Raw genomic sequence first — 15,111 nt, forward strand, 5'->3', positions numbered from 1 at the left:
TGCACCTCTTAGCTTTGTTCGACTCCAAGTGATCAACATGGTAGTAGTAGACTTGACTCATCTTCACTGAATTTTAAAGTTTTTCACCCAATCCAACTTTGGATTCAATTGGAAAAGGCTCCTTGGATATGAAGTAATTCAAATACTTTCCACCATGATTAGCTGGATAATTTATCTGTCCCTATATGAGAAGAGATGTTTGTAAATTAAGCCTCAAATACAGGAAAAATTTAATTTAGTTGAAACTGTTTCTGCGAAGACCCAAATGATGCCCTTTGCTATATTGTTCACAGCACTGACTTGCTTGATCATGTGTCTTCACTTCAGTTTGTCAATGAAAACCCAGTTCTTCTTTGTGTTGCAATTTTATTTAGAAAAATATTTCAGTTTTTGTAGAAATGCAGATGCAAAAAGGTTTCATAATAATAATTCCCCATAGTGAGTGAGCTGCTCTTTCATTTTAAACAAACTTGTTTGAGAAACAAAACTAGAAAAAGGAAGCAACAGCATAACAGACATACATGCAGATTCCACTCATACACCACAGACAATCCCATAGTATCACAGTAAATCAGTTTTGTGTAACAACTTTCGGAAATTCAGAAATATAGAAAATCCTGAAAAAATGTATTTTAGTACTTTGATAACAACCAAAAAAGTATATTATGAGAGTTTTCAGTGCCGCTTCAACACAACGGTTGTAAAAAATGGTCAAGCTAAGCTTATCAGGCTAGGAATGTAGGTGTGCCACATTACCATATTTTTGATCTTCAAATTTTTTAAACAGGACATTAATATCAAATTTGAACACCCATTTAAACACACATGCCATGGATGTCTTAGCACACTGACAAAAACTGAAGTCCCATTCAGGCATCCACCATCAGGTAAATTCTTGTTATTCTTAACTGAAAATAGTAGACAAACTACAGATGTTTTTTGAACTTGCATACTTCCCACACTTATTGAAAACGGCTTATAAAACAAAACTTGAGCCCTTTTGAGGTAGTCGTGATGTACTACTGTGGCCAAAACATTGATTGTGTTTACAGGGACTTGAGTACCCCAGTTTCTGTTTGTGTGTGTACATGTTTTCAGAAACATATCCCGGTTCTGAGAAACCCAGTTTTGCTACCTGCACAACTCTAAAAGAAAATGGGATATTGTGCTGCTGAACCCCCTTTCTGACAGCTGTAGACTACCTGCACAGGCATGACCTCTATTAAACTGCTCATTTTACTTGATACTCTCAAATATTTTGGATGTGTGGCAGAGGGGAGCTGGTCTGCTCTGTCCAGAGAGAGACAACCAGGCTGCTGTGTTTGCAGCAGATCAGTCTGTCTGAGCTGATGGTAGTGTTGTGTCTGAACATGCTCATATTGAAATAAACAGTGAACAGAACCGCTTGATTTTTTGAATGAATGAATGAAACATGAGTTCAGTTTGCTGTGAAGAGAGAATGAACGCTCACAAGAAACTGAGATTTCAGAGCTCTCTGAGTGGTAGATAGATAGACAGCACTTGGTAAGCATCCTGCCAAGTCTGTCAACATGTCCCTGACCTGTAAAATAGAAATGATAAATCCTCTTGTGTACTTTTCAAAAGCAAAACCTTGCTCTCTTTTCAAGACCAATTTTGAGCTACAATTGTTTTCACATAAAGGCTTTTATCCTGAAGAAGGGGCAGTTATTTTGTAAGTTAAGTCACTTGCAGGATTGTTTCGCTCTTTCTTTGAGTCTCTGTCAAACTTTATTGGTACTTAAGAACAATTACAACCGCCTCATGTTCATTAAAATTTATTTGAGATCTGACTTTTACTCCTGGACATCCTCTCAGTCACTTTTTTGCAGTTATTTTTTTTTTACCAATAAGCTAACAAGTCCTAATTTGAATTTGCTTCTTTTGGACCTGAATTTGAACTATGAATTGCCGCTCAATTAAACATACATCTGCTTAACACTGGCTGATGGTCAGCTTGTAGTGCAGTCTTTCTTTCTCCCGTTGCTGGAGAGAAGTGGACACCATTTCTGCAAAGTGATGTTGGCAGCTTGTGCAAACAGGATGCAGTGATCAGAAATGAACAACCAGGTGTCTCTGTGTGCAGGTAAACAGTATCCAAAATATGATCAAAACTGGGATATGACTCATAACCGGGATACTCAAGTCTATGTAAACCCACTCATCAAGATATTCCACAGGACAAAACCTATTGTCAAAACGAGAGCAATACTGCACAAAGCACTGTAAACATTCAACCTTGAAGGACTCCAAAATTTTAACTGAAACAGGATTAAAATCCCAGCACTGCATATTTAACCATAAATCCCTTCATACTGAACCATATATCAAATTGGCCTGGTTTATTTATTGCTGGTGGGTGAAGAAAGACTGGCTTAATATTGTAAACGTTTTATAGAAGTATCTCTAAACGAAGCCAGTGGACAAATGTATTAAAAAAAAGGAAACGGCCATAACTCTTTCATGACTTGGCTCCAATTAACATCCTGGTGCTGCATCGGATACAAACCATAAAGACAGACATCAGTCTGAGGGATTGTTTTAAAGACGATAACGTTCCCTAGGTAGGAAGATGGAAGGAGAGAAACAAATAAAAGACGTTCATACCACCCAAAATGAATAAAGGATGTGATATGTATATGTATGAATATATCTGATGTGGTCTAAAAAAATTAAAGATTCTGACAACCCTATAAGAACTGTTTACAATTTCTTTACATCACATCCTCTCTTCAGTCTCATGGTCCTGCTCACAAAGTTCGGTTGTAAACGCTTAGATTTTACTTCCTCAAACACGTTAGATTTTTTCAGGGAGACGTTAAAGAGTCTTCAAGCTGTTTGTGAGTTTTAAGAAAGCAACTTGGAGTCCTCTCATGACCAGATAATCCCACCAGACATCAGCAGAGACCAAAGTCTTAGACAAGTCTTCAACACCAAAAAGTAAGGGAGAAGAGGGGAGAAGGGAGGGGTCGTTAAATCTGCACAAAACTCCTGCAGTCTGAGCCCAGCATAATGAAATGTTCTTTGACTGGGAAGAACTAAAAGAATGTCTCTTATGACCAACAAATCAGGGTATTTTTTATCGTTTAAGATCTTAACATTCTTTAATGACTTAACTTTTAGTCTTATTTTAAGTTCAACTTTGATTTTAAAAATCCTTAAAATTTATATCAGACTTTAAAATGATCATCTGTGTCCTCTGTTGAAGTTTATGTTCACTTCTTGTCAGTTTATTTTTTGATACTTTTAACTTAATGAAACCAGGAAAACAGAAAAAGGTGAACCATCTGCTCTCACACATTCAGGATATCACCATAACAAACAGCAGACACAACCACAAAACAAAGATAATAAATTCCACTGAATCCTACCAAGCCGATCTGCAGTCCATCTTTTTCAGCCTCCAAATGTTATCTTGTGATGGATCTTTTCAAAAATGAAGTTCCTTAATGAGTAAATCCAGTTAAAAAAAAAAAAGAAAAAAAAAAAGATCCAGTTTAGAGATCCAAAGGCAGCCGAAGAAACCAGGAATCAAACTAATTTTCATAAATATTCCAGAAGACAGACGCCAAATACTGAATCAAAATCCCATCCGTGACTTTTTCTTCTTTGGTTGTGATGTCTGCGGCAGCCTGGGTCGTCCCTGTGAACTCTGGGAGAACTGGGGCATGATACAGGTGTCCTGGGACAGGTCCACCCTGAGGCTTCTCTGAGAGACTGACTGGGAGCTGTGGAGCTGATAGGAGGAGGCCGCAGGTGGAGGAGTTGGCTGAACGCTACTCTCCTCTTCATGGAAGTAACCATCAAGCTGTGAGGGTTCAACCTGGAATAAAATGGGCAGCAAACGTTATAAATGTGAAAGCAAACTCTACCTTTTATGTTCCTGAAAAGAGGGCCTGTATCCTAAAGAAATGTCCCAAGTCACTGGAAACTGATAATTAATGGCCAATTTTCATTGAAAATATGTGATAGGTAGATCAAAAGTTCAGCAGACTAGTCAGTCAGTTGAGTGAATGAGAGATGCAGAGGTAGACAGAGAAGGGCAATACGGCACTGGGCAGTCAAGGTAGATGGAAGCATACAAAGTGACGATGGAGTGCATGTGCATCCTGGGATCCCAGAGCTCATGCACATTATGGGACTGCTTCCATCGTGTGCATCGCAGAGCTCTAAAATACATCTCTCCCTCATTACAAGAAATTTATAAATAAAGACAGAATGTAGGCAATCTTTTTGGTAAATAACCTAAGTCTTGTCAGCAGGCATGTGCTACATAGCTAAATAAATATTTTTTACAAGGTGAAAGTGACTAAATTGGTATTTTTGAGGGGGAAAACAAATGTTGAAAGTCAGCAGGAGAAAAAAAGCTGCCAGGGTATCAAATGATTTGCAGAAATATCTTTATAAGGTGCCAGCCAAATAAGGGATATAAAAGGAAACCGGTGAAACTTAACATACAAATCTATCAAATTTCAAATTTCATAACGATTTTCTTGCCTTTCACTGAGTGGCAGGGTATCAAAATTAAGTATCGATACCTGTGTTGTAATTCGCTCCTGTAGGTATCGGATGTGTTGGTACTGGTACCGTGTTGGTTGTTGTTGTAGAGATGAGTATTGATATGGTATGGGGCTCTCTTATTTATACCAAAAGAAAATGTGGAGTGAAGCAGGCAAGAGGGAGCACAACTCCATTACCAATGCTACCACACAGCTGCAGACATGAGTTACCCTCAGATTTCAGAGATTCCATCCACTTTATCTGCCCAGATGGGCCATAGAAAAACTCCCTATATTTTGTAATAAGTTAAAATAGTAGTCCACAGCAAAAATCAGTGTTAAAATTGGCAGGATAGGCATTAATTAGCGCACTTAACAAGCAAAATAACTTCATATTATGATGTAATCAAGGTCAGCTGATAAAATATAAAGATTAGAGGACAGAGTAACAAAATGTCAAAAACAAATAACCCTGTATTTGAAAAAGTGTTTCAGTATTTATTTTTATTGAAGACCGTTTGAAAGCAGGTTGCTGCATTTAAATGTAATTAATTTCTCCTATTCATTAAACAAAAAAAAATCTAATTATAAAAAGAGCTGGATTAAGAAAAATAAATCTGGTGTTGTGTTTGCTTTAATTACCATACCAAAAATTGTATTGAGCCGTAAATCCAAAACCGAGATACGTACCGAACCAAAATGTTTCCTTTAGACCCCTGAGTTAAGCTAAGCAGACTGACTAACCACAAAACCAGCTGATATATCAACACATAAAACATCTAAACATTAAAAAAATATGATCAGGGCATGCCTGAAAAAAATAACCTTTTTTTTTATTACCTGTGGTGCAAACAGAGAGCTGAGGATGTCCTGTCCTGGTCGTTTATTCTTTCTCTGACTGGGTGGCGTGGCGGTCACTCTTGGTGTCGGCGGCAGTGTCAGAGTGCGGGAACTGCTGGGTGTCTGGAGCTTGTCTGGTTTAGCTCGAACACTCTGAGGTGTAGCAGGAACAGCTTTTGGTGTCCCACTTTCTTTCATTCCCACAGGCTGGGACTTGATGCTCTCCCCTGTGTCTGACCATGCTCCCTGACTTCCCGCAGAGGACCAGCCCTGCGAGTCAGAGAAGTCAGAAAGCTCTGCTTGGTAGCTTAGGGATGATGTGAAGCTCCCTGACAGCTCCAGGCGTCTTGAAGCTCTCCTCGCCTCCTTCTCCCGTCTCCTCTTCCTCCTCAGAGCTGCCACCTTCTTCTCTTTGTTCAGCCCTAAACTGTCGTCCCACCACGCTCGCCATGCGTCCTCACCCTGCCAGGAGGCCGTCAGACGCTCACTCAGCTCATCTGTCCAGGCCTCTGCGTGCACTGATTCAGGAACCCCCTCTATAGGAGGAGCTTTGATGGAAGTAGAGATGGCGCTGTGAACCAGCATTAAGCGTTTGGACATGCACGCTCTCAGATCACGCCTCAGGCTTTTAATGCGCTCTTCTTCTGCAGAGTCTGTCTCTTGACGGGCCAACGGCTTGAGGATGTCATTAGATGGTTCTGTAAAGTGTTGCAGCTGACGCTGGCGAGGTTTTTCCTCGTAACTCTTTTTCATCAGTTTCTGAAGCCAGTGTTTCCACGAGATAAGAGCGCCATCGCTGAGCTTCACCTGAGTCTGACCAGCACGAACTGTGCTGCTTGAGCTGACTGTTTTCTTCACTTCTTTAGGCTTCTCAAGGTTATTTTCACCAACCTTTCCATTTCTTTTGGCATCATCCAATCCGTTTACCTGATCTGGCTCTGGATCGTCATTTACAATAACCTGCAGCTTCAAATGTTTCAATTTTCGTCTCTTTTGTCCTCCTAACTCTGAATCCTCACATGAAGAATCTGATGATAAACCCCCTCCTTGCTGTGTCAAGTCTTGTGTTTCAGCTACAAATATCTGAGCAGTCTGAGCCTGAGTCGGCCCGATTATGTCTTCATCACTTGACGTTTCTGATATGATCGTTTGAGAATCTGCTGTTGTTTTTCTTCCTGGTGCTGCGGAATCTTTCAGAGTCTGTTGGGTCAAAGTTTCTTCCTCTGCTGTTTGGGATGGAGAGGTGTCCTGCTGCTCCGGCTCAAGGATTTGGTAGAAAATATCTCCTGCCTCTGTCAGCTGGAGGACACAGATACACTCACTGCTGTCTGTTTCTTTTCCTTTACTTGTCTGGATACAAGTCAGACCTGAAAACAAATCAGAAAACAGTCAATCACCTCAACATTATGACTCTCCTCCAAGCTGTCAAGGTTTCAGATACTTCAGATACTTTGATTAATCCTGGCAACCCCACAACACAGAGGCATTAAAGATGCTTTCTCTGAAGCCAAAAAGACTGCTGCAGGACCTCTTAACTGGTTAAACAGTATGTTTAACATGATGAAAAGCCTCTTGGAACATAAACAAATGTTTGCGACATTTCCTCCAATTCTGATCTCCCTTTAACTTTAATTGCACAGCAGTAGTTTGAAATCTTAGGCACACTTCTCTTTTCATTTGAAAAGATGACAAGAGAAGTAAGCACATCAGATTCATCAGCTGCTGTTGGATCCCCTTGGTAAGAGCCCTGAAACAACCCATTATGCAAGGAGGCTGCTGCTGATCGCGGTGTTTCAAAAAGACAAAAACTACTTTTTAGAGGCTGTTGGCAAAAACACTGAACAAATATTCTGATTCACTTTCCTGAACAGCAGCTTATTAGATCTTCGTTATAACGACCGCTATTTTGATGAAGACGAAGACACCAAGCAAAGAGCATGAGCAAAGCTTGATGTAAAACTAATTGGCACAAGTGTTGCCGATAGGACTGCTTCTTGAATCCTGGATGAGACTATGCATATTGGATATCATACAGAAATTTAGCATGCAACTCTTTCTCCTTTGATCCCTATCAATGATGCTTCCATTTGAAATTCAGTTATATACACACTTCCCTTACCTTTGTTAAGGCCAGCAAACTTCACCTCCTTAAGTAAAACAACTGTCTACTATTGATTTGGATAATTATCTAATTCAGTCTCTCACAAACCAAGACTCAAACACACACCTGCTGCAGGTATTGACAAGCGGTTGTTTGCAGTCTCATGGCGATGAGGAAGCTGAGCCGGAAGATGTCTGAGGCTGTCTCTGGGTCTGAGCAGAGCCTGAGGAAGACCATGACTGGAGCAGGCCTCAGCTTGGCCTCCTGAACACAGAAGACAGTCACAGATAGAAACGTGAATGTTAAACTCAAATTTAAATGAGCTACATGACTGAACTGTCCCTGTTACCAACCTGAGTACTGCAGCATCGTGATCTCCTGAGAACTCTGAGAACCCAACAGAACCTTGGTGGTTGTAGCCCCTCCTACAGCAGAAGAGGAGGAGGAGCCAAGAACCACATGACAAAACATGGGCGGGGACAGCATCATGTGTTCCATCTTAAGCATGGGAATTCCAGGGAAACGCTCGTCCATGATGTAGGCTGAATACTGAAAAGAAGAAGAAAAAAAAAAAACTAAATTCTTGCCATCTTCATTTGTGACTTTTTTTATCCGTTCAGGGGTTAGGATCACATCTTAAAAGTTTACGCCGAACTACTTCAAAACTTTTAAAAGGTTCTGTGTATTTTCAAAGATTTAGCATGTGTTATCATACCTGGGTAGTGACAAGGTGGTGGAAGCAGTGGGAATCTCCCAGATATTTGGACAGAATGAGTCTCTCTCCACTTCGACATTCTGAGGTGTTGCTGATACGAAACAGAGTGTGACTGCTGGTTTGACTCATCTGGAGCCGTAAAGGAAAGAGGAGGAGAAAGAAAATGATGGGAAATTAAGTCAAAACTCAGAGCCAGAATCATTGGTCTGTCATTTACTAACATGTTCTCTTTCATATAAAACTAAAAAAACTTAAATGCTGACAAAGGAAAAACCTTCAGGGACAACCACCACATCAATCAATAACCTCTTGTCTCACCCGAATGTCTGTGAGCTCCACCCCCGTCCTGTCTGCATACAGCATCACCCTAGGGTGAGCAGAGAACTCGCACCATCGCCATGAAGACTTGGCATTAAAGTACAGGTTGCTGTCTTCTTCCCGTATCTTCTGCATCCTGACAAGACAGAAATTTTACTTAATTTGACTCATGTACAGATTTCAAACAGACATTTACACATTTATTTGACAATTAGTCCTCACCCTTTACCGACAGTCCACAGATTCACCACTCCACTCTCACTTGCCACCAGAACTTCACCTAAAACATGAGGACTGAAGGAAAACCTGGACTTTAACACATTTTGAACATTTGAAACAACTTAAAGAACTCAGACAGACCTATTTCGTTTTGGGATAACTCACCTGACACCAATGCAGGTTGCGACTTCTCTAGTGTTGACGACCTGCAGCAGCTGAGGCTCATTTGTTTCAACGAACTTCCAAACTCCACAGAAATAATCTGACCGCACAGCAACACAACCTGTAGAGACATACACAAGTAGGCGGGTCAGGCACATAAAGGGAAAAGTCAGAGGAGGATGTTTATATTTTGTTACAAATGTCCCAAAAGACAAAAGTTGAAATACAGAGGAAAAGTTTAAATGTCAAAACAATAACAGTTTCATTCAACATTTTAGACTTAAAATAAATAAATAAAACAAAAAATTCTGGACAAAAAAGTGGAAAATGTAAGAAGAACAAGATACTTTATCCAGGAAAAAAGTCTCAATGTTAGGCAAAAGGTCAAAATTTGCAGGAAAAAACTAATATCTCAAGAAAAAAGGTCAAGTAAAGGTATAATCACTTCAAACTAAATATTTCAAAATAATCGAAACCTTTAGAATTTTATTAATATTTTGGCTTTATTCCCAAGGTGCATAAAAAAAATCTTCCACCTGTCATTTTTCTTTAAACGATCCTGATACTTTAGTAGATAACAGAAGCCACCACACCTCTTGATCTCCTGATAAAAACATGCATTCATAATCATTCTCCTTACTCTGGTTTAAAAGCGAATCTGCGCTGATCTGTCTGACTGGGCCTTTGAGCTGGAAGCTGAATGGGCTGCCTCTGCTGGCATCCACACAGGAAGATCCTCCTCTGTGGTACTGCAGCTCCACCTTGTGGAAGTCTGTGGTATTTTGTTAAGAACCAGAACCAGCAGACACAAAACAGCAAAGTCCTATACATCTAACAGGTCATTTCTACAGAGTGGTCCAGTTCAGTTTGGTACAGAATGGTGTGCATGTATTTGTGCTTCCACTCTCTAGAGTTGGAAAGGATCCCAAATAACTGACCTGTACAGTCCTACTTTATTGGCACCCTTTCGCATAGGTGCCAAGCTGATCTGTCAGTCACAAAAGGGATGGAGCTACACATAATTGTCAGTTCTGCACTGAAGTCACTTTCAGCGCTCAACACGACTGCTCCCATTAAATGACGGCATTTTCAGCTGAAATACAGCTGTTTGCTGCCTCCTGTCAAAAGCTCAACCTTTCTATCACCAGTGAAGGTATTTTTGGGTTTACCATACCAAACCCTACTCAATCCAACAGGACCATGTGATGCAACTGATGCTTTTCAGTGTCCAAGTCCAAAGATGGTATTCTTAAGGACTAAAAAAGGTAATTTCATGCTATATTTTGTTTGGGGTGGAGAAATAAAGGGTGGTAGACAGCCCATGTAAAAGTGCATGGGCTGTCTACAAACTGCATTTGATTTATTTCCTATTTCCTATTCCAACACTTCATCTACTAAGGTTCAAAAACGCTGAAATAGCCCTTAAAGTTCTCAGTATTTTATCGTCTCAATAGGATACTGAGGCAGTTCAGTCCCTGGTTTCCAGGATAAATAAGGCATCCCTGCCGAGAGTTGCTGCAGCCCTGTGAGAATGGAATGAAGGCCAGAGAGCCCCCTGTGGCTCCTTCAGAGAACAGCAGGTGGTCCCTCTGCTCAGTCAGCTCCTCATGCAGCAGACCGCCCAGCACCTCAGGAGGAATGGAGTGAATGGAGTCAAACAGCAGGGTGTTGCAGCCATCCAGATGGTTGGACCTATAAGAGATGTGACATCTTGGAAAAGAAAGAGCATGTTTTAATTTCAGTAGCACATCAAACAAAATCAACAACACATACTCGTAAATATGAGGTCTGCATATGACACTCACTTTGACACCTGCCAGTCAGGTCCACTCACATTTTATAGTCCAACTGCTTGAGGAAGTTTTCCACTTTCCACATGTTGACGGAACCCATACGATTTGTCTGCAAAATAAAGAAACATGCACTAATTTAAGTGGCAACGAACAATAGAAAAAAAGCGAACCTTTTAACAGGTTGTCAAACTCAAACCTATTTTAAGTATTTGGTCAAGACTAAATACAGATTATACAACATAGCAGGTAAGACAGAAGTAAGTGTTAAGGATCACAATACAGACTGAAGCTGTGTTTAAAAGGAATGGAGGCTAACTATTTGTATATTGTGTATCTTGTCTATCAATCATTAAAAAAAAAAAAAAAAAAAAAACCAACAAGATAACATATAGAAATAAAGCTATTCACACAATTTTCGGGAAACTCACCACTAACTTTCCATCGCTAAAGTAGAAGTATTCCCCTACAATATCACTCATGCAACCAAATGCATCCTGGCAGTGGTCCATGAAGAAGTTCTGCATCTGAACACGGGAAAAAAAAAAATTAATATCTTCAAAATTCAGAACTTAAAAATACTTACAAGGCTATTTAGATGTACTTCAATATCTAAAAAATATTTTCAAAAAATCTGATTTGTTGCTGAGTTTGTTCCTTTTTTTTGTTGTTGACAAAAATTAAATCATGGTAATTGTTTTGATCTACAACATTTTTTTCAAGCTACAAGTAGATCCTGTAGATCGAAGCACTGCTTGTTTAACGAAAATTACCCATCCGTGTTGTCACAATGAGGAAATTTCAACTTGGATACCGAGTTTAGTATCACAATACGCGATACTTGAAACTGGAACAATACTGCTTTGATACTCGATACCTTACAGATCAGAAACAGGATGCTCATAAGAGATGGTCACATTTTGGAAATGACAGTTTATTGACAACCTAAAAACTTCATATTTTTGGTAATTCAATATTAACTCCTTCTTACTCTACATTCAAGTATTTGCTATTCTATAATCATTTGTTTAAATACAGTGTGTGTATGCAAGATTACAAGAGAGTTTACAAAGTGCCTTCTCAGAGAAATCTAACATGCCTAATTTCATGTAGACCATGTAGCTAATCTTCTGTTAGATTTTGTTTGAATCAAATGTGATTCTACGTAAGTATTTGATTTATAACATTTGATGCATTAAAGTCATGTTTTGTAGGCCTGCCCTGATTAATGCTTATGCAGTTTGTTTGCAGATACATGATTCCAATGATGTGCAAATGCCAGACTGGGGCAGGGAGTGATGAATTACCCTTGGGATGAATGGGAACGGAGGAAAGTAAGCACATTAAAGCTCTAAATGGACTTGTGTGCTGCAGTCATCATTAGAAGATGACAAACAAACTGTTGTAGCCCTGGGGAACCCCAAAACAGACTATGGCTTATGTACTGGTATAAACAGGTTTTTATGGTACTGAATGTCATATCCTGTTTCTTGTACTGGATCACAAACACTTTGCCTGAATGAGTACACAGAAAATCAAAACATGAAAATGAATATTATCTTTCTTGCATACAAAGATCAACCACTTTAAATCTTTTACATTTAGTGTCATTTTCTGCCCTATCTTTCCTGTACAAGTGAAAGAATTAACCTTTCAATTACCCTCCAATTTTAAAAACTGATATCACAACTGTCAAGTAAGACAGCATAGTATGAAGGGACCGTTTTTTTCTTTATTTATTTTTGGGCTTTTTGTACCTTTATTTACAGAAGAGGACAGTGGACAGAATCGGATACAGGGACAAGAGAGGTGGGGAGAGACATGTGGGAAAGTCCCACAGGCTGGATTCGAACCCTGGCTGACTGCGTATATGAGGTGCACCTCAAACCAGTAGGCCATCTGCACCTCAATAAATAGAGATTTTTAAAAACGCCTAAGGGTTCACAACATAAAACATTACCAGTCCAAATCTATCAGAAAGATTTTCCATGACTTGATTGTATGCACTCACATGTGTTTTGAAGTCCATTGGATCTGGTGGTGTCACAGGCCAAAGGTAGGCTAGAAAAAAAAACATATTTATTATTATTTAAGTCCATAAAATGACAAATATAGTCTGGCAAAAAGCCTAAAATGCAAAAATAAGTGAACTTGGACTGGGTAGTGTAAACTGCTAACAGCCTGGCCAAATGCGAGCCAATTTTATATGCATTTAGAAGATTAATTTGTGTGTGTATAAAAATAGTTTAAGTTTTAAAAAAAAAGCAATTTTAGTTTGCTGGGTATTTTGATGCTTTAATGAGGATTTAAAGAGGAAAATGTATTAGACTCACTATTTTTAGGGGACAGAAGGGGAACTGGTATCGGCTCTGTGTGCTGCCATGTCTGCCCTCTAACCTGATGTCTGGATGTAAACGTCCAGCCAGAGAGAGGACCAGAACCACTCTGAAACAAGAGCAGAAAGAAAAGAAGACAATTTTATGGGACAACAGAGAACCAAACAGAAAAATTATGTAAAACAGACAGATGCACAAATAAAAGATAAAAGCAATGCATCATCACTGGGAGAGGGCTAAAGGCAGATGTATGTGGTTTAACTGAACTCAAAATTTTAAGTATTTTAAACGATAAAAATCTTTGAAATATTAAGTGCATGTGGCAGTTTATTTCTGCAAAAGCGCCACAAAATATGGACATTTTCAGCAACTAAACTGTAAAGACAAAAGTTAACTATATTGCCAGATTTACAATTTTCGTAAATTCTATGAATGGGGAAATTTCTTTTAAATTCGGGACATTTGTATTCATTGATTTAGAGCCACATGTGGCCCCTGGGACATAGTTTAGCTGAGGTTAGACCCAAGATGACGTTTAACCCTAATACAGAATGGACTTATTACTGAAGCTCTAAGGGGGGAACGTAATCAATGTCTTGTTTGCACATATTGTGGAAATATAAAATCAACAAAATTGCACGAGACCCTTTAAGCTATCCGTAAGTAGGCAGCTCACATGTAAATACTGCTGTACTCTGACTCCCATTTAATACAGTCAAAAAAGTACATATACTTCAGGAGTGTAGCAATGAGCTAACAGCTGACCCACCTGAGGTCTCAGGCGGTCATAACAGCCCCAGTTTCCAGCGCAGTGTTTCAGAACTGAATCCGGTGGTCCACAGTTATAAAAAGAAGGGAAAAGCTGTTGTGGAAACTCGTAATCCATTTTAAAAATCCCTATAAATGAAAACAGCTGTCAGATTTTCTAATTCTCTGAATGTCGTTGTCTCCCCAGTCTCACAGCGTGTCTCGGAACAAGTCTGAACATGTCGTCCTCCGGCTCAGCTAACGTTAGCTCGTCACGATGTCAGCTACGACGAATAAACACTTTTCTCCTCTTGTATTCGTGGTGACAAGCATTCAGAAACTCACAACAGTAAACATCTACATCGAGGAGAACAAACGAATCCAATAAGAAACAAACGCTGCGATAAAACTGTACAATATCCCCAATGAATCGCATGACACGTGCTGAGTTTAGCTGCAGCGGAAAGCCGTTAAATTCAATAGTTTGAGGTTCAGCAACAACAGTGACACTTCCGGTTTTCACTATAAAACGATAAAAACCCAGACGATCACAAACGCCATTTCTTTGCAAGCAGCAATGAAGTGGCAAGACAGCAAATTGGATTTGATGGAATTCAAAACAAAAATCCGCCTCACTCCAATTTCAAAACCGCTCTATTTGAAGTATTTTAATCTTATTTTATTTTGAAGGCGTAAATCACACAGGAAGCCGACCAAGCAAGACAATTGTCACATTTTTTCATTTTCTGACCATTTATCATACATTTCCATTTTTCCTATCAATAAAATACACTTATACAATGTATATTACATTTAGATTTATCTATCATCTATTGATCCGAAAAATGAATGTTGTTCTATGATTTAAAGGTTTGTGTTTGAGTAAAATACACATTTTTTTTGGAATCTAACCTCCCACTGCACTTTTCCAAACTCTTCCACCTTACTGCCTCTGTTGAGCGACGCCAAGAATTCCAGGAGAGCCTGAACTGATTTCCAGGTGCGTCTGTCTTTATGGATGTAATATGTCTGCAGCCAGGTGCCTCTCAAAAATTCTGGACGTTACTGTTTATAAAAAATGTATTAAAATTATTTTCGACCTCTGAAATATTTATAACACTTTTTTTTCTTAATCATATGTTAATATAACATTGTTCGTCTTCATTTATGAGTGCATTTTTTGCACACAGTGTGCATTCCTTGTGTATTTTGATAATACAACTCTGTTTATTTCACAGCTCTCCCCCTTTTGCATAAAAAACATTTTTTATAAAAATTTACTTGTTTTATTTATTTTACTTGTTTTACTCTTTTTACTGAAAAACGTAAATTTTTCATTTTTCATTCACTTATTTTTATCACTTAT

The 15,111-nt window shown here is 39.1% G+C and overlaps 1 protein-coding gene across 1 annotated transcript; it reads right to left on the reverse strand.

Annotated features, from left to right (window-relative positions):
• Positions 1 to 360: 360 nt before the first annotated feature.
• Positions 361 to 14,209, reverse strand: taf1c (TATA-box binding protein associated factor, RNA polymerase I subunit C). Its single transcript, XM_041810765.1, has 15 exons — positions 13,768 to 14,209; positions 12,996 to 13,107; positions 12,674 to 12,723; positions 11,094 to 11,189; positions 10,707 to 10,774; positions 10,332 to 10,582; positions 9,513 to 9,644; positions 8,876 to 8,993; positions 8,714 to 8,785; positions 8,492 to 8,627; positions 8,174 to 8,302; positions 7,812 to 8,007; positions 7,585 to 7,722; positions 5,358 to 6,724; positions 361 to 3,841 (listed from the first exon to the last, which is right to left on the reverse strand). Exons 1-15 carry the CDS (start codon positions 13,882 to 13,884, stop codon positions 3,599 to 3,601), a joined length of 3,225 nt encoding a protein of 1,074 aa, XP_041666699.1. The 5' UTR covers positions 13,885 to 14,209; the 3' UTR covers positions 361 to 3,598.
• Positions 14,210 to 15,111: the final 902 nt, after the last annotated feature.

Source organism: Cheilinus undulatus, linkage group 17 (assembly GCF_018320785.1).
Source record: "Cheilinus undulatus linkage group 17, ASM1832078v1, whole genome shotgun sequence".
Taxonomy (NCBI): Eukaryota; Metazoa; Chordata; class Actinopteri; order Labriformes; family Labridae; genus Cheilinus; species Cheilinus undulatus.

Excerpts from the sequence above, each read along its gene's own strand:
- taf1c (XM_041810765.1), bottom strand. The coding sequence starts at position 13,884 with ATGGATTACGAGTTTCCACAACAGCTTTTCCCTTCTTTTTATAACTGT. Across the intron at positions 7,723-7,811 it reads CACGATGCTGCAGTACTCAG|GAGGCCAAGCTGAGGCCTGC; the intron begins GTTGGTAACAGG and ends TTCTGTGTTCAG. Across the intron at positions 6,725-7,584 it reads CTTGTCAATACCTGCAGCAG|GTCTGACTTGTATCCAGACA; the intron begins GTGTGTGTTTGA and ends ATTTGTTTTCAG.